Source organism: Sparus aurata, chromosome 10, assembly GCF_900880675.1.
Source record: "Sparus aurata chromosome 10, fSpaAur1.1, whole genome shotgun sequence".
NCBI classification, from domain to species: domain Eukaryota; kingdom Metazoa; phylum Chordata; class Actinopteri; order Spariformes; family Sparidae; genus Sparus; species Sparus aurata.
The window spans coordinates 14,515,993-14,535,310 of record NC_044196.1 but is presented as its reverse complement, the minus strand read 5'-3'; the positions used below and the strand labels follow the sequence as shown (position 1 = coordinate 14,535,310).

At 38.4% G+C, this 19,318-nt stretch overlaps 2 protein-coding genes and 1 long non-coding RNA gene across 4 annotated transcripts; 2 read left to right on the top strand and 1 right to left on the bottom strand.

Annotated features, from left to right (window-relative positions):
• Positions 1 to 1,437: 1,437 nt before the first annotated feature.
• LOC115589113 (E3 ubiquitin-protein ligase TRIM39-like) lies at positions 1,438 to 8,201 on the top strand. 2 transcript variants are annotated; one of them, XM_030429827.1, is made up of 9 exons: positions 1,452 to 1,484; positions 1,588 to 1,648; positions 3,355 to 3,945; positions 4,855 to 4,950; positions 5,306 to 5,539; positions 6,280 to 6,427; positions 6,726 to 6,752; positions 6,913 to 7,088; positions 7,176 to 8,201. In XM_030429827.1, exons 3-9 carry the CDS (start codon positions 3,358 to 3,360, stop codon positions 7,545 to 7,547), a joined length of 1,641 nt encoding a protein of 546 aa, XP_030285687.1. In that variant the 5' UTR covers positions 1,452 to 1,484; positions 1,588 to 1,648; positions 3,355 to 3,357; the 3' UTR covers positions 7,548 to 8,201. The 2 variants fall into 2 exon arrangements, with proteins under 2 accessions (XP_030285686.1, XP_030285687.1); XM_030429826.1 differs by having other exon boundaries at positions 1,438 to 1,648.
• Positions 8,202 to 10,034: 1,833 nt separating this feature from the next.
• LOC115589372 (complement C1q-like protein 4) lies at positions 10,035 to 18,870 on the bottom strand. The gene is made up of 3 exons (XM_030430215.1): positions 18,828 to 18,870; positions 16,832 to 16,960; positions 10,035 to 10,322 (listed from the first exon to the last, which is right to left on the bottom strand). Exons 1-3 carry the CDS (start codon positions 18,868 to 18,870, stop codon positions 10,051 to 10,053), a joined length of 444 nt encoding a protein of 147 aa, XP_030286075.1. The 3' UTR covers positions 10,035 to 10,050.
• On the top strand, positions 13,740 to 14,897 carry LOC115589667 (uncharacterized). Its single transcript, XR_003985569.1, has 3 exons — positions 13,740 to 14,173; positions 14,277 to 14,346; positions 14,753 to 14,897. It is a non-coding gene; the product is annotated as an uncharacterized LOC115589667 (long non-coding RNA).
• Positions 18,871 to 19,318: the final 448 nt, after the last annotated feature.

Here is a 19,318-nt window from a genome sequence, read left to right as displayed (position 1 = left end):
GGACCCACTGTCATTACAGCATAAAATCATGCATCACATGTTATCAGGCTTTCATTCTGTGGTACTGGATGAGTTTTTAGGATTTTTAAAATTTTTCACCTCACAGGGCAGTTTACCTGTATTGTGGCTCGTAGGCCAAATACATGCTGTTCCAATTATGTCCTATAGGGGGCCTTGCTTTGTTACATGTCAAAATCTGTACATGGAAACTAACATTTTTTTTATGTTGCTTTCATTTAAAACGAAACGGTGGCATCATGTAAACAAACTGGTATTTAAAGGGTTAAAATCCTGATAAAGAATGAATGTTTGGTTGTTATTATCAGGACTGATGTCGGTTTAAAAATGTGACCCGGTAAAAGTTGAAACAATTATGAATATATTGTATTTTTATGGCAGTTTTTGACGTGGAACATTATTTTTGTCTAAATGTTGGCTGAGTAAATAAAATAACAAAAAATGTTATTGTTGAATTACGGTTAAAAGAACAGAAACAGGTTTAGAGACCAATGCACACCAATTACAATATAATGAAATGTTAAAATAATAAAAGAAAAAAAAACAAGCAATTAAAATAATGATGAAGATAAAATCGAATATTGTACAAAGACATTGATTTAAAACTAGATAATACAATAATAACATCAGTCAAATCTAAACAAAAATCTATACAAAATATAGTAAAAACAGAATGTGAACAAAATACATTTAAATAAGTATAAACATTAAAACCATAAAATTATAAGACACCACAAGAAAGCCAAACTGAACATTTTTCAGTTTGTGTTATATATTTCCAACCTTTTGTTGTATAATCTGAACTTGATATGCCAAGTTCGACCTTAGACGTTACTGTGGTTTGCAGAAACGCTGCAACACGATATCCGGGTGACTGGGCTGCAGCTTTAAATGTTGTATAGCACTCACATTCTGTCATTAAAAGTGATTTTTCATGAGCCACTAAGGTCAGTTACAGCACATCCTGTTTTTACTTTATGGGCCTGTAAAAGGTCCCATCACATGTCACATGATCTCTAATCTGCAAATGAGCTGCTAGTTTAGGAGAGCTGGACTGGTTCCAGGAAAACTGTGTGTCAAACAACAAAGATTACATAAAATCTACCTTAATGTGTTCTTCTTCATGCCCTTTGTAAGGAAGTATTTGACATATTAATTACGCTGTTGCCTGATGCCAATCAAGTTACCATGACTGTGCCATAACTGTGACAGATTGTGATGCAATGCAGGCCTGCAGCATTCCTCAGGCAGGCTAGTGTGGCCAGTGTGAACCTCAGGTGTGTCAGAACTGGAAATTGTTAACCATTGGACTCCACACCCACAGGGCAAACACACTCCACCTTTGTGTGAGAGCTATTATTATAGATCCATGATCACATAGTTCCTGCCACAACATGTTAGCATTACACTACTGGTTCATTAACTAATAGTAGCTTGTGCTGAAAATGCTGCTATTTAAAGATCAGGTAAAGCAGTGCTTGGCGCTGGGGGGGGAGGGCCAGCCGGGCTGATGAGTAACTGTGTTGACGTCGACATTTTCCTGTAATATATTCATAACCATTCATACAGCAGGGGAGTCACCTGCTGTGCCATCATTGAGGACAGAAGTGTGCCGACCAGAGAAGTATCTGTGAGTATGAGCAATATGCTGTGAGAGCTGAAAACATTTCTGTCGTGTTGTGAACTTGTTGTGTGTGTTGGCAACTGCGGCCCAGTAGTGAAGTTGATATGACTGTATAAACCATATTTCCTGGTTATAGTGAGATTGAAAGATGACATACTGTAAGAGACAGTCTGTGTAAGGCCTCAAGCTTTACTCTGGTTTTATGTGTACCTTAAGCTAGGAAAACAATAATTTAATCATTACTATTCAACTTTTGAAGTATTAAAATAAGATATAACATCTTAATTATTGAGTTTAAGAGGTGATGGTAAGGTGATCTTACTTTCAGACAGAGTTGTTGTCCACTGCTCCCATTTTTTTTTAGCAATGCTAACAAGCTTATGGCTGTAGCTGCATATTGACAAAACAAAAATGCCTCAAATGGTCAAGTTTTGAATAAGTTAGTGACCTGTTTGTTAAATGACCCTTGAGCAAGACAGTAACATTCCTTCCATTTCCATGGTAGCTACACAGAGGCTAGCTTAGCCTGTGTGTTCAGTTAGCTCAATTAGGGATTCTGAAACTAAAGTTAGCTTGCTTATATGACCCGTTTAGGCTACATTGAAGAGAAAATAGGATCAAAAAGTATCTGACCTGACCACATCATTAAATAAACTTATTATTTTGAAGAGATTACAAAAAATGTACACCTAGTAACTACCAGTGTAGCTGCTTTAGTGGAAACATTAACATTAGCCTGCTAATATATGACCCGTTTAAATAAAAGAGAAAGACATATTCAAAATTGCTGTTTAATTATGAAAATGTCAAAGGTTTTAGACTACATTCAACAAAAATTAAACATCAATTATAAAAATGTCATGCTACTGACAAAGAATTAATGAAATAGCCTCATGTAAGGTTAGCATAGATGTATATTTCCCATGCAGTCTAAGCTGCATAAACACTGCTAACTCCGAAATAAAAAGTTCTCCACGTGCTTTTATAAATAATATAAAATAATATCTTCATTTACTAAGGATTATTGGTTATTGTTGCTAGGCTATACCTGCTCTGAAATGTTTGCTAGCAATCGATTGACTAACAAATACCTTTCAAAGACAGTCCAAAGTTTTATTTGTGCCTCCAGATGCATTGAATCTAGATAGCTAGAAGAAACTAAAAGAAAGGACTTTTTAAATGGATTATCACATCACGACCATAACCAAGAAATATCCAGATCTTATTGTCTCTCAAGGCGAATTTATTTTGGAAGCAAGCAGTACTTTTCATTTCTTTTCATCATAGCTTTGTCTCCACTGGCAATGGGAAGTGGGTGCACTGGTGTAATTATTTAAGTGTGGGTGTGTTTGGTGTGTGTATTCAGCAGAGAAAACAATGACTAATACACTGAGCACACCAAACTATGCAGGGTGTGAGTCCTGAATTTCAAGTTGTGCATAAGTCCACATATTTACACAGACATGGTAATAAATGATAAATAAACAAGTGGAGGGTGGTCAACTATGTTTTTACTTTGCTAACCTTTCATTCTATGTATTTTCACTGCTTAATATCACGTATTTTTAGACAATAACATTGTTTTCCTAGTAAGTTCAGTCTGATTTCAACTGGTCTGTATTTGTTCTATGGATAAATCTTTGCATGCACTTCCTCTATCAAAGATCTTCCTGATCTGATCACACAACGTCCTCTTTTTAACTGTTCTGCAGACAATGGCTGCCTCAGGTAACATGTTACCAGAAAAGCAGTTCCAGTGCTCCATCTGTCAGCAGGTGTTCACCGACCCGGTCACCACACCCTGCGGACACAACTTCTGCCAGGCCTGCATCCAGAATTTGTGGGACAGCAGTGAGGTCTGCCAGTGCCCCACCTGTGACAAAACATTCGACCCCCAGCCTGAAATAAGCATCAACACGGCCTTCAAAGAGCTGGCGGACACATTTAGGAGGATAATAATCTGTTCTTCAGCTTCACCGCTGTCCACAGCCAAACCAGGTGAGGTGGTGTGTGATGTCTGCGCCGCGACGTCGCTGCAGGTGCCGGCCCTCAAGTCCTGTCTGGTGTGTCTGACCTCGTACTGCGAAGCCCACCTGGAGCCTCACAGGAGAGTCACCACCTTGAAGCTCCACAAGCTGATCGAGCCGGTGAAGAACCTGCAGGACAGGATGTGTAAGAAGCACGAGAGGCTGCTGGAGATGTTCTGCAGGGACGAACAGAAGTGTGTGTGCCAGTTCTGCACCGAGACCGAGCACAAAGATCACCAGGCTGTTACAATAGAGGAGGAGAGTGGGAAGAGGAAGGTACACACTGTTGTTAAAAGAGTTTTAAAAGAGACCAAAAATCAATCTGTTCCCACTTTGGATGCCTTGAAATTAGTATTTATTGCCATGAGAAGTAACATTTTAAACATGTTCCTGTTGCACATCTTAAGGTAATGATGCAAAAGTCTGTCATGCTGGCCAAAGATAACAACTAGAACATTTTATTAAACAAGTTAAGACCAAAACGTGCTATTACAAGACACAAGAAGAGTCTGAGTGGTATAACATTTATAATCCATTCAAAAGACTCTAGTCTGTAAATAGTGTACGGGGAGCATAAAAGTGAACACAACCAATAACCAATAATGTGCCATCTTTACCGAAAGACGAAGTTTTGGGATTGTTTTTAATTGTTGATGTAGTGTGATGTCACAAAGTCACAAAATTTAAAGCTGTACTACTGATGAGGCATTTCAGGAGCAGTGTTTTCTGTGGGAGAGAGGAGCTTCTGTAGGACTTTATAACTTGCAGGACCTTTTACATGCACAAGAACCCATACAACAAACTGAAAGAGATTAAAAAAATGAAAAAGGATAATATGTCTCCTTTAACCTTAGTTACAAAGAACCATCTGGTAGAGCGCCGTTAGAAATAGATTTGAAGAACCATTTGTTTAACACCATTTAACATGGTCTAACTTTAGCTTATCAGATCAACAGAGCCAGAGAAGGAGCGGGTTGTGAATAAAATCTCAAGGCAAACAGGCAGCAAGACAGTCCAACACTCAGCTGATCTCTTGATTTAGGCTCTATTTTGTGTTTACCAAGAGACAGACAAATTAGTATTGCTGAGTTCTGGTGTTGGGAAGTGCATGGTATTTAGTGAAATCCTCAATATTTCCTGTGTCGTTTGTCAGCATTGTTGCAATTTTCTGCTCTGCCTGCTCAGGTCCAAATGAAGAAGACCGAGGAGGACTTTCAGCAGATGATCCAGGAACGTCTGAGGAAAGTGGAGGAGATCAAGAACTGTCTGAAGCTCAGCGCGGTGAGTCTAGTCTAGACAAATTTGCATTTGTGTTTGCCATCCGTTTTGTTTTAATTCAGCAGATGATTTGGAGTTATCAACCGGCATTTTATTAAAGTTAAAGCCGCTACAAGGACTTTTCAAAACAGCATTTTTTAAAACTGTTTTACCCTTTGAACACCAAGCAGAGTCTTTTAATTTAACGACTGAACCAACTTAATTCAAGATTTGTTATCATGTAAAGTGAAATTGCTGGCGTGGACAGATTATGTCATTTCTATTGAGTCATTTTCTCCTCAAAGTCATTGTTTATTTCTTGTATTTAAGCTTTCCTTTCAGTTTTAAGTCATTGTTCATTTTTTGTCTTCCCTGTCAGATAAGCGCCGAGAAGGAGGTGAAGGAGAGCGACCGTCTCTGTGCGTCTCTGATTCGCTCAGTCGAGGAGAGACGGACTGAGGTCAACACAGAGATCGGGGAGAAGCAGAGAGCAGCAGAGAGGAGGTCGGAGGAGCTTGTCAACGAGCTGCAGCAGGAAATCACCGAGCTGCAGAGGAGGAGCGCTGAGCTGGAGGAGCTGAGGAACACCGAGGACCATCTGAACCTCTTACAGGTTACAATCAACCTCTAACTGTATTTGCTCAGCCAGCTAAAGTATCTGTCTCCGTATCTTTGCTCGGGAGTTGTCGATTTAAGCCTAAAATTGATATGGGTTCATCAGAAATATCACACACTGCGAAAACTCTGAACAAAAATTTAAGTCTTACCAGTTTGTGTCATCTCTAGTCAGAAGAATTTAATCACACTTAAAGATACAAAATGCTAGTTGGCTGGGGCAAGTTAGCATACTAGCCTCAGTCAGTGCTTTTTTCACGATACAACTGCGAGCTCCTGATCCAGACCACTAGCTGCACAGTTAACTGAGCTAACAGCAGCTACAGTGAGCAGCAATCAGCGCTTACTCTGGTGATATGCTGCCCCCTATTTGTTTGGTAACAAATCCCAATGAAGATTTAACTCGGATGATACTTGTTATCGTGAAGAATACATTATCTGTAGGAGATATTTGTTTCAGCTACTCAGCCCTAGTTCAGGTATAGGAAGTTTGTAAGGGAGGTTTAAAGAAAGAAATTGATCAAAAATACGTCTCTTACGTATCACGTTTTCATTTTTTTCCTTCCCCATGACAAAGATGAAATCTTTGTTGTATTTTTCTGTTAAAGATAGCAGAAATTACATCATTTCGGCTCTTTTAGTGGAAAAATATTGGTGGTGGTTTTAAGACTCTCATCAAAAAATCAATGTGCTATGTCAATCCATCCAGTAATATTCAAATATCTTCACTTCTCGCAGAGGTTTCCCTCTCTTACCTCACCTCCACCCACCAGGGAGTGGAAGGAGATCGGTGTCAACTCTGAGCTCTGTGTGGGGACGATGAGGAGAGCGCTGTCTAAAGTCAACGACACCCTGAGCAATGAGCTGGACAATCTGAAGAAGGAAGGTAAAGTCAACCGAGGCGTCTTGGTGGAACAGCCAATTATCCTTTAAAACACACTCAATTTTGTGGTTTGTTGAGCTTGGATGGACTATATAAACATTGTGGAACACTGTCTATGACAAATACTTGTAAAATCGCTCAATGTTAGACGTTAAGATCTTTCTTTATTTGTCTAAAAACATGTTAATGCCAGGTCCACTTGTGATGAGATGATCCAAGACAAATATGTATAACAGGCATGAACAGGGCCTCTCATATAAACTGCAAATAAACTCATACAACATGTTTATCTTTCTCACAGAGATGAAGAAGATGCAGAAATATGCAGGTGAGACCACATTCAACATAATCATGTGTATCAAATATTTTCTGGTTTGTCGTCTTCAGAGTCTTGAAAAGGAGCAGTAGCCGTAGAAGTGGATGTAAAAGTCGTATTTGTCGTAGATCTTGTATACATTTTTATTCACCTCCATCTCTTTCCCCCATAGTTGACGTAGTTTTAGATGCAGACACCGCCCACCCAAACATCGTCCTATCAGCTGACGGAAAGCAGGCGGGCCGCGGCGAGCTGCTGCACATCGTTCCCGACAACCCCCAACGGTTTGACCCCGTCATCTGCGTTGTGGGCAAGAGAGGCTTCCTGTCGGGGAGGTTCTACTTCCAGGTGAGCGTCTCGTTCAGTGATTCATATGTCATGAATCACAGTTGCCATGAGATGTAGCTGAATACATCCTCTTGCATCTTCAACCAGGTTGCAGTGGGAGCAAAGACCTTCTGGGACCTGGGTGTGGTCAAAGAGTCGGTCAACAGGAAGGGGATGATCACCTCAAAGCCAGAGAACGGCTACTGGACGGTACGGCTGAGGAGCGGGGACGAGTATCGGGCGTTAGACTCCCCCTCGGTCCGTCTTTCCCTCAAGGAGAAGCCGAAAATCATCGGAATCTTCGCGGATTACGAGGAGGGGACTGTGTCGTTCTTTAACGTGGAGACCAAGTCTCACATCTACACCTTCACCGGGTGTTTGTTCTCCGAGAGGATCTTTCCTTTCTTCAGCCCGGGTGTTTGCGATGAAGGGAAGAATACAGCGCCGTTGGTTATCACAGATGTTAATCATGAGACATAGGCCTGAGGATGAGGCTTGGACGGTTTTTGACTTTCATGACTGACTCAGTATTTAATAGTGAAGTATCTGGGTTTCTACTGTGCGTACACAAGCAGTTATTAAGATTTTAATCCTGACACCACTGGATATTTTTAATTAGACCTCAGGGAAAATATATATAGCTGTACTCCAAATACCTTTATAGTTATAAATGTTTTAGGTTTGGCACTCACAGCTCAATTTAATCATTTTTCTGTGATTCTTTTTATGAGAATTCTAAAACCTCAACAATTTCATATTTTTTTTGGATTGGGTTGAAATTTGTCCTGGACATCCAAGACATACATTTACTAAAGTAAAGAATGAGAATGTTTATAGTGATCAGATCATTAAGAATACATTTGTAACTGGAGTGAAGAATCTGTCATTTTCCAAATTCATATCTCAACTAGTTTTCAGTGTCTTGCAAGCAAATGTTGATTCTGTGTAGCATTACTGTAGTTCTGTCACTGGGTGAGCTGGTATTGAACAATATGTATTCCTAAAAAAATCACTCAATATGATGTTTTTAATGTCATATGGCATTATGTGTAGTATTTTGCACTGGATTTATTTCAAATGAAACAAAACTATCACACGTACAAATAAATACAAAACAATTTGTATCGCTAGTGAGTAATGTGGTTGTTTTTTTGTAAATTAAGGACACCATTCTCATGCCGTCAAGTACATCATAACTCAAAGGAGATATATTGTGCTCATTTTCAGGTTCAAATGTTATTTTGTGTTACTACTAGACTAGTTTTACGTGCTGCAATGCCCAAAACACACAGCACTGTATTCCCCCTCTGTCTGAAACTCTCTGTTTTAGCTCCTGTCTCTTTAAGGCCCTCCTTCCTAAATACCAGGTCTGTTCTGATTGGTCAGCTCACACGTGCCTGAGCCAGCCCGCTAACAATAACAGAGCAGATGTGCTAAATCAATTCTTACGTGCCGACCTAGCCACTTGGAATACACTGTTTACTGTGATGTAACATAGTCACAGAATTAAAGGGTTGGACTAATGACGATGCGTTTCAGGAACTGTGTTTTCTGTGGGAGCGAAGAGCTTCTGTCCGAACAGACTTTGACCTTTTTAACTTTCGAGACCCTTTACATGCACAAGAACCCATAAAACACACTGAAGGAGAGGAACAAATTAAAAAGCATTATATGTCTCCTTTAAAAGACTCATTACACCTCTGAAAATAATGCTTATGATTGTGTTATAACATCTTTGTATTTACAACTCTAACCTCAGTTCAGGTTACAGGTCAGTCAAAAACATAATAATGCTCTGACCAGCAAGTTTCAATCTGTCTTTCAATCTACAATGATTTGTTTTTTAAATGGAGAAGGATTGCTTATTTTACTCCTGGCAAAGAAACTTTTTTGTTTTGCAAAACCTTTGCATCAGTCCAGATGGACCTTGCATGTTCTTTGCATTCTTACAGGCAGCATTCCCAACCAAGCATGGAGGACGTAGAGGGAAGCATTCAGTGAGAACAGTGCAGTCAGGTCAAGTTCTAACCTGCTATGTAGTGCCTGGCTGGAAGTTGAAACAGTTTGAGGCTGAAAACAGATTGATTAAAGTGGTGAGACTAAACCAAAATGTACACTTGCCTCTCAGGGCTCTCATGAGTATGACATCCAAGTGCTTATTTTCTTATCAAAGATGATATTCTGTACTTGAAACACCTTCACTTATTATTATCTGTGCATGTCATGAAAACTGTGGAGTGCAGATGAGAGTTTGTACATCAAAAACAGGTGACACAATATTCAGTAGATCTTTATTGTTGCATTAGGAGCCATCATCAGCAGTACACAGACATGACTGAGGAGAGGCAGTCTCTCCTCAGTTCTTACAGCACTTTGAGATAACACACATTAACTGTAGACAACTACAGGATGTACATGATTTCACTCAAGCTGTTATTCAACCTTTCTTTACCTGGTCGTGACATTTTCCAGGTTGAAGACACATTGTTCTTCATCCTTCGTACATCACAACATCTCAAACATCCTCCACCTGCACCTGCTCCTTAAACTCCTCCACACATATATCCTCTTGTTGTACAGACACACAGGAAGAGGTCTGAACCCCCTCCAGGCTGAACTCCTTTATAATGAGTTTCCTTGTATTTAGTTTTCCAACAACTTAAACATTGTAATATCGTGGTGGATATATAAGACAGCAAGCAAAGCAGAATAATATTGGAAAAACCTCAGGAAGTTCCCTCACACCTGAGATCAGTGAAATATAAAATATTTAATATTTGAGTGTGAAGTGCTGATCCTCTGTGGACCATCAGATTGTGATATTTATTGTCACTTCCATGACATGACACAGTAAATGGAACTGTTCAGACTCAGTGGAATAATGATATATTCTGGTTGATCACAGTATTATGACAGCAACAGCCACCTGTTTTAATCTAAATGTACATTTGAATGGTAACTGAGTCATTGATTCTCTCTGATTCTAACTGAGCAGGAAACCACTGAAGGTGGTGTGGTCACCTGCCCAAACATGGTGATTTGCGGGCATGTGCACATAAACCTGGTCTCCTTGCTGCAGCTGCAGGACAACTGCATTTCCTCCATTATCAGCTCCGTCAGAGTCAGATTTGTGATCAGATGACCTGACTATCATCTCGCTGTTCTTGAAGAGCTCCAGCTTTGAAGCATGTTTTCCTCCAGCATGATAGAAGAAGTTGAAATAATAAACACCTGTAATAGGTGCAGTGAAGACACCTGTGAAAACAACCGAGGGTTTCTGAAGGCTTTGAATGTGACATAATTACAAAATGGTAGAGGTGTGTAGCCAAAGATGAATAATTTTTGGACATGCATCAGAATGTTTGCAGTAATATTCAGTAACGGAAACAAATGCTTCTACTTCATGCATGGGTGTAGAAAGCATTAAAAATGTTTGTGGGACAACTGTAACGCAGCTTTGGAGTTTCTCCTCTTGAAAATGTTTTAGTAGAGTAGATGTCATTTCCTGTATTTTGATGCCATTTAACAGGTAGTTTGATTCTTTAGTAGCATCAGAAATATTATCAGAAGGTTGAGATTTTGCCATTTCATCCTGAAGAAGTGCCTCAGAAAACATGTTTGAAGATAATAAAACATTAAACATATGTAAATTGATTCAATGACTAATTTATCATCGGTGTTGCCGCCATTATACTAGAATGGGAAAAGTCCCACGTTGGGATGTAACGGTTACCTGTGTGGAAAACTCGCGAGATACGCATGCGCAGTGCACAACGTGTGCTTGTTATTTAGTGAAGAAGACATGGCGGAGGGAGGACGTGATAGTAGCGGCCCTCACAGCATTATTCCGCCTTTAAAGGGAACCAAATATGAAGTCTGGGTGTTTTTTGGTTATTATAAGAATTCTCAGGGACAGCTGGTCGAGGATGGCAGCCCTATCTGCAGGAGCTGCGAGAAGAAAGATGTTGCGAGGGGCAGCAACACATCCACCATCACCCTCAAATGTTCAGCCAGCGAATGCAAGGTAAGCTAACCTTAAGCTCTGGTGCGTGATGTATGTGTATGTTGAGTTTTCTCTGTCTAATTTGCTGTTCACTAATGTAAACTGACCAGATAGTGGTATAACGGAACAAAGTTGATCCGTGATTTGGCACGTTATCTGAACTGCTTATTAACTGTAGATTTCACTTTTTAAAGTGGACCTAATAATTCCCCAAATATTGATGCAGTGCTGCAGTGAGGAGGATTTGAAACAAACACATACTGGCTGGACTGAGTTAGTGAACACAAACTGACTGAGATGACTGACTTTCATCTCAGCTCCGTTCACCTGAGCAGCGTCTACCTGTGGCTCAGCAACCATCTGACCAATCAGATTGACCGAGTCCACTGACAACAGACGAGCAGGCAGACAGAGAGACAGACAGCCAATATATAAGTAATATCAGAAATATAGAATACGTGTTGATTATTTGTAGAATAGACTATATATGAAGAATAATCAGTAGCGCCGAGATCCAAAAGTGGCTAAAGGTATGTCAATTGCTGCTCAACGGCATATACCGATCCCCAGACTGACATACAGATGCTCGGAGTGGTATGCTGCTGTTATGCCGCTATTATTCCACCGACACATGACTGTATGTGCCGCTTGAGATTGTTATGGCACTGAGAGACTGTTGAATGGGTACCGCTCCCTGATGAATATGCAAATATGATGCCACTGGGCTGTTGTGGCGACAAGTACTGCTGTAAATGTATACATTTTTTTGTCAATGCTAATTTAACACATAAACGAATATGTTGTTGGGATGTAAGCATATAGACAGTAATTAAACGTGGAACTCTTGTGATATGACAGTAAAGTAATGTGTCTAAATTTCTGCCTGTAACAGTTACATTAGAAAGAGCTAGCCTTAGCTAATATGGCTAATGTTAGCCCAGCCACTGTAGCGAGTCTGACTAATCGATAGCAGAAACTTTGAGCCAACCAACAAAACAATAGTGACAGGTTTTCATTATTAGGAGAACACAATAATACATTACTTAATATATAATCTGCTTCGCAGGACATTAACCGTTGTGGCATAATATGTATGTATCAATATCAAATTGTGAATATAGCAAGTGTCTAGGTAGAGATAAGAGCCAAAATAGCATATTCATAATTCATTTGAGAATAATTCTTTCTGTTTTGATCTAAAAAATTATCCAAGCTGTTTCTCACTCAAGCGATATGATTTAAATTGTGAGTTTTGTGATCTGTTGGTTGCACCCTTAGTATTAAGTAACAATGACAGTAATAATTAATAATGACATTTTCTATTCATTTTTTTCACAGAGAGGGTCTGCTGGCCAATCGAGTGCTACTGCCAATACATCTCATTCTACTGTATTTAAGGTTTATTTTGCACAGTTTTGATACATTCCTTTATACACTGAAAAAACTGATTCTGGCCATTAGTATATCTTGCATGTTTTAATGTAGCTTTTTTCATTGATTTTAATGTGTTATGGAATCATTCATATATTTTTTTAATTAAGAGTTACATGTATTCTCACTTTTTAAATCAATCGTAATTTACTCGGTTAAAAGTTAATAGAAAAAAATATGAGCAATTTAATTAGCAGGTACTGCGCATGTGCAGACTGCGCTGGAGCAAAATGAAATTCCGCCACTTCTTTCCCTTTGTCTTTTTCGGTCTCCTTCTCTAAAAAAACGCAGTAGGTCAGAAAATGAAATCATGGTAGCTCTGTGGTAAGCTATGGTAGAGTTCGGTGGTAGCAGTAACCAGCAAACATGCGAACATGAAATTCACGGATTTGGTAAACATATATTTCCATGGTAACTGCGAGATCCACCAATCAGACATGTCGCTGTTACATTCGCAATGGTTTGTGGGATGAGTAGTTCCCTTAAGATAATTATGTACACCGTCTTGTACCTTTGCTTTTTTTTCCGTTTTCCATTTTTTTTTTTTTTTTTGTTGCTCCGAATTAAATGTTTAATGGTCTCGATTAATTGCATAGTTTATTGGCTTGGTTCCAGGCTTAAACCTCTTTATATATGAATTTCATGAATCCTCAATGGAGCGAATGAATGGGAAATTCAAGTCCGGAACAGGAGCCGTTAAAAAGGTGGGCAGTGACTGTTATCCAGCAGGCTCAGCAATTACGGTAAGTAAGTAATAACCATGTGTGGTTTATATGTATACTAAAAGATTGTTCTGTTAACACTCTCTCAAATATTTTATTAGTTAGCTATCACCATTGTTGTGTTTTTGTTAGATTAAATTAGCGAACACATTGGGTCCAACCATTACAAGGCTCCGTGAACGGAGATTTAGCATTGACAGCTAACAGCAAGGGGTCAGAACTTTACAGTGTTTTAAGCATCTTAACATGCTCCACATCTCACACCAAAAGTTATGCAACATCAGCAGACACCTTACAACACAGCACTGTAGCGTGTATGACTCAAAATGAATAAAAACGTAGTTAAAACAGTGTGTTTGTGCAAGGAGCTACATATCGGTTTGTTGAAGTCCGTGTGTTCCGGTAGCTAGACCAAACTAGTCAATCCATCGAGCGTGCGTTTAACAGGCTTAACAGGCTATTGTAAGGCTCATGGCTCATGACAGGCTGTAACATGGACATGTACATTATGAACAGAAACACGAAAATGCTAGACTATGTTTCCGTCTCCGCCAGTGAGGGAGTAAGCACACGCTCGACGGATCGACTAGTTTGGTCTAGCTACCGGAAGACACGTATGTCAACAAACCAGTATGTAGCTCCTTGTGTATGTAGCTTCCTCGTATGGACGATCGGCCCAAACTATGCAAAAAATGTGCGTTTACACAAAAGAGCGTTTCCATGTGGACAGCCTCTGATGTGATCCGTGTGATCAGCTTTGAATCGTAGGCTTACCTGTGCTGCCTGTTGACACAAGTTACTTATTATCTGTCAATTAATTTTGTTGTCCCTTACCAAGCTTACCAATTTTGTTTTCATTACTGCTCATTTCGCAGGTTTTCCTGCTATTTTGTAGGTCTCCTTGACGTTGGCATGATGTGAACCCAACTCTTTCCGACCACATTGTTTTGGTAAGTGCATTTAATAAATGCTGAAATCTCCTTTTTACAAATGACTGCTGGTAGAAAAATGTAAATATATTGTTTGTCCCTTTTTTTTTTTAAACCTTAAAAGGGCAGCAGTCCTCAAGGCACTTTGCATCTATCTTGGTGAGGATGATGGAAATCTCATTCGGGAGTATATGGTAAGCCATTGTAACAGGTCACATTGCTGTCTTGTATTACAGAAAATGTTTTTAGCTCCTAATGTCACTCCTACACTAGATAATACAAGGTGCATAAAATGTCCTTTATGTGACCTCAAACCTGATTTGAAAACATAACCAGAGCAGCACTGCTACATTACCGATGACCATTTTTGTGAAGTATCAGTTTAAAAAAATATATTTTACATATTTCTTTTTTTTATAAAGACCATTAGGTTGAAAAGATTTATTAAAAAAACTATAATAATGTATTTGCCTCAAATAATTAATTGCAAGGAATGCTGGAAATGCAGAAAAGTTCATGTAAAGTGTGTCATTAAAATTTAAATGGTGTATAAAAAAGTTTTTTTAAATTTTCTTTTAAAATTTTTCTTAAAACATACAGGACATCCAAGGAGATGATATCCACAGAGACATACAGACACACTCCATGGGCATCTTTGTCATCAACAAGGAGGGTGAAGAAGCTGGACATTATGATGATATTGGCATTTTTGTTGAGGGAGTCGTCATTCTGGACAATATCGGATCTATAGTCCGAGCTTGTGCAATGATGCTGGGAGTCATCTATGCGCTGAACTTGGCTTACCCCAAAGAGCTGAGATACTATTATGAATATATTCAGAAAGTGCTCTTCAGAATGGATGGTGAAAAGCTTTCCCCCAGAGTCCTTGGACTAAAAAACAAGACTGCGGCTGTACAGTAGGGTGTTTTGTTTTTTTTTTGTGCTTTTTTTTCGTTGTTAGCATAGCCTGTTTTCTGCAGAACCTGTTAGAGCTATGGCACTGAGGAAAATGCTGATCAGCACTCAAGCTGAAACTGAAACACTGAAGACTGTTTGATTTTGAGATTTTTTTTATTGTCTGCTCTTTCCTGGCTCCCCTACAATGTAACCTGTCTGTGTGCAGTAATCTAAGGCTTTGACTTGATCTTTTATATTAATTTCTGGGTGGCGGATCCCAATTTTACAGCCTATGAGACTGACGTCGGCCTGACTGATGTGTTTTTTTTCTTTTTTCTGAACCTGAGAGCTCTGGAAATTTGTTTTGTGTTTAATCTGCATTGTTTGGGGCACAAAAGAGAACATTTATGTGAAATGGATCTTCAAGGATGAAGAAAAACTTCAGTGCTATTTGTTTTTGAGTATTTGCCATCTTCCAGCTGTGGGTGGGCTGGTACAATTGTTTAATCATGTTTTGAACTTCAGAACTGCCATTTCACCTTTTCAGTATTTGGTGCTACAATTCAAGGAAATAAAATAAAGTGAAAATATTTAGTTTGCTTTGTCTGTTTATTAAATGTATTTAGCCCAGCTAAAATGGCTTCAAATGTTAAATTAAACGTAATTGTATTGTGTAGAACTTAAATAAGCAAGTATATCTGAATTAACATAATTCAGTTTGGTAAATTGAAGACAATAATTATTAGGAATTCTAACAAAGTATGAGTAAACTCTATTCAAAATAGTTTAGTACAATCAACGTAACATTTTTAATATACTAAATACATTTATATAAACAAAATTCAAATGATATATCTGAATTTAGATGATTTTATTTCATGCAACCACTTGACATATAAAAATTAAGTAAATTCAAAACAAAATGTTATACATTTATAAATGTATTTGGCCCAGCTAAAATGGCTTAAAGTGTTTAATTTAATTGAACGTAATTGTATCATGTAGAACTTAAACAATTAAGTTTATCTGTATTAACATAATTCAGTTTAGTAAATTGAAGACAATAATTATTAGTAATTCTAACTAAAAGTATGAGTAAACTCTATTCAAAATAGTTTAGTACAATCAATGTAACATTTTTAATATACTAAACAAATACATTTTATATAAACAACATTTAAAAAATATATCTGTATTTAGATGATTTTATTTCATGCAACCACTTGACATATAAAAATTAAGTAAATTCAAAGCAAGACTTTTTTCAGTGTACTTACTTAATGTTGATTTTGCAGTGTTTTGTTAAGGTTTTGGATTTGGACTATTTTGATATATAATAAATCTATTTAAATATAAATCTTGGTGAAATTATTTCAATCTATCAGTGTGTTTTCAACATTTGGATGACATTTTAAAAATACCAAAATATACCAATAATTTTTGTCACTTTTACTGCAGTGTGAAATTTTCATACCGTTACATCCCTACTTCTCAAAATTTGTATGAATGCCCAGATTAATGAAATTACATGTCAAGTTTTTACTGCTATGTTGCATCGAGACACTTCATTGTTAATATACAGTATAAAATTATTACTGGTTACTGTGTTTTTGTTATCGGTCTGGCACTGCACAGGTCAGATCAGTACATTTGAACACAGATAGTAATCAGATTACATATTAATAATGATTAACAGCTACAGTATATTCATCAGGCCAGTTTGTAACACATATCAACAATCTAACAGTTACAGGTGATTTAGGCTGCATGTGATGTCCTTACCTGTAGAGCTGTTGTAGGCATCACCGATGTTTGTGAGCACTTTGTTGTAAGCCAGAGTTATATCTGTCTTGAATGGTCCATATGCCCCACCTTTCTCTATCAGTGCACTGAATGCCACCTTGGTTTTGCCTGTGTAAAACAGAATATTTCCATCCTGTCATTTGATTAAAGCATTTCTCTTGGAGATCATGTTGTGTTCCATCACAATACAAACATGTAACAGGATTAGGGCCACTGTTAAAAAAAAAAATAAATTGAGTCTGACTTTAATTCTGACTTTGAACTCAGAATTCTGAAATTAAAGTTAGAATTGTGAGAGAGGTCCTTTAGAAGTCCTAATCCTGTTCCATACAAGCGAGACTTAAAGAGCAACTTGGTGGTTGAAGTTTAGTACAGGTTGAACTGTTGTCAGTAACAAACTTTTGAACATTGTGGAGTGAAACAACACAGTGTTAGGAATCAATTTCTTGCTGGTGGACGTTACTTCTCCTCATTTCTGTTCATTACTGGCCCCTTGAAGGCCGAGCAGCTGCAAAATCATAAGACTGAGGTTCATCACATGTATATGAACATGTTTCAACCTTATCAGTGTCAAAACCAGCACTGAATTCACATTGATATTAATTACCATTAATTAAATATTAAATTAAATATAATAAATATCTTCCTGCATAGGCACAGAAAACTAAATGTGGCTCTATAAAAAAATATTAATTCAAATCTTGAAGAACAAACATTCTACCTATTTCACACATGTTGAATTTGCTGGTAGATATGTTCTTTGCTCGTCTTCGCTCGTCTCCAAAGCTGTGATCAACAGGATCTCTGCTGTTGCTTTTATATTATTCAGTTGATGCGTTGTTGTCACATGTCTCCCTTAACCAATCACAGTGGTTGGAAAGCCACAGATTATCAGATGCTTTCAAACTAAGATCCTTTGACTTCATTCAAGTAAATGTCTTGATAAGCAACTATTGTCCTTTTGAGATATTTTTGTAGATATTTTGAGATATATAACACACTTGTAACGATACAAGGGACACGTCTGTATCCAGTCATTGAATAAAAGAAAAAAGAGTTCTGCTTTTTCCGTCCTGTCAACATCAGGTTAATAATTTACCCTTATAAAATTTATTTTCTTTGTAAAATGTGGGCCTGCACTGCACCACCCAGTTTACTGCTTTGCGGAAGTTTGACCAGGTATTGTGCAATATCTCAAATTATTTAATCAGAAACACTGATTGACAGAACGACCAACTCCTTAACAAAACCTACAAATGTTAAAGTTCCTACAGGGAAAGAACTGTTGAAGCCCTGAATGGTCATGAGTCACACATATTATTTTTCTGTTAATGAGTTACAATTTATTTGATTTCTCCAGATCACAAGTGAGGATTAAGAGTGAAGAGGAATTAATGATTACATCAGCACTGCTCTGTGGGGTGGGTTTGGGAGTTTCAAAGCAAACAAGAACAACTTTGTATTGACCTTCTGCTTTTTAAATGTTTAATCTATTGATTTGATATAAGGGTATTTATGTTACATAAGTAGGTGGTGGTTTCTGAATCAGCAGCGACAAAGCACGACTGTTAGTCTGAGCTGCTTTTGACAGATGGCAGTAACTATGTTGATGTAACATGCCTGCACCTTTAAATGCTAATGAGCTTTGTCTGTCAACGCCTACTTGGGGAGCCCTTCCTACTACATCACTCTTAGGGAGAGGAAGCCCCTTATGCTAATGGTAGCAAGCGGTAATGTTTACGGTGGATGTAACACTATGGCTCACAGAGATTTTTTCGTTCAACCGAACCAGTTTGACCCAGAAGGAGAGGCTCCGGAAGAAGTACAGACTCTGCAGCTGCAGCAGGACGTTTCAGAATGGTTAGTGTGTCTAAATAATGTTAGTTTGTTTGTATGTGTTGTTACAGTTGCTACCATGTAGCTAATGGCTAACAGCTAGCGAAAGCTGTGTTTGTCTCCAACAAAGTCTCCAAACTCTTGGACATTGTTCGCATCATCTCTGTCTCCAGTCTGCACATGGTTCCAGACTTTCTAGTGTGACAACCAAGCGCCATCATAATATTATTAACATCAAACTTGCTTCAAACGCCATTGCATAGCGAACCGAAGTGGAGCTAACTAGTTAGCAAATTTCCAGCTGACTTCACCATACTCGTCGGCAACTGTAAGTACTATCAAACCACGGCGACACTTACCTGTGGCTCAGGTGCAGTTGCTGGGTCCGTTATGGTTGAGACTGATCCTTTTACTGAAGCAGTCCGATGTGAAGTGGTTAGCACACACATACAAGCTAACATGAACCGCAGCCGACACGTTGTCATTAAAAATGAAACACAACCACGGTCTCTTCTGTTGTTCTGTAGCTGGGAGAGAATATAGGCACTTATGTTGATTATTACGACCAACAACAGAGCAATTGCGTTCTCTAGCTCTGAGCAACAACATTGTTTCGCTCTGAGTGAACGA

Bases quoted from the DNA above. Each gene is read 5' to 3' on its own strand.
- LOC115589113 (XM_030429826.1), top strand. From the start codon at position 3,358: ATGGCTGCCTCAGGTAACATGTTACCAGAAAAGCAGTTCCAGTGCTCC. The intron at 6,753-6,912 runs GTGAGACCACAT...TTTCCCCCATAG, and splicing joins GAAGATGCAGAAATATGCAG to TTGACGTAGTTTTAGATGCA. The intron at 7,089-7,175 runs GTGAGCGTCTCG...ATCTTCAACCAG, and splicing joins CGGGGAGGTTCTACTTCCAG to GTTGCAGTGGGAGCAAAGAC.
- LOC115589372 (XM_030430215.1), bottom strand. From the start codon at position 18,870: ATGTGCAGACTGGAGACAGAGATGATGCGAACAATGTCCAAGA. The intron at 16,961-18,827 runs GTTTGGAGACTT...TGTTTTACACAG, and splicing joins GATGCGAACAATGTCCAAGA to GCAAAACCAAGGTGGCATTC. The intron at 10,323-16,831 runs GTAAGGACATCA...TTGTTTTCACAG, and splicing joins TGCCTACAACAGCTCTACAG to GTGTCTTCACTGCACCTATT.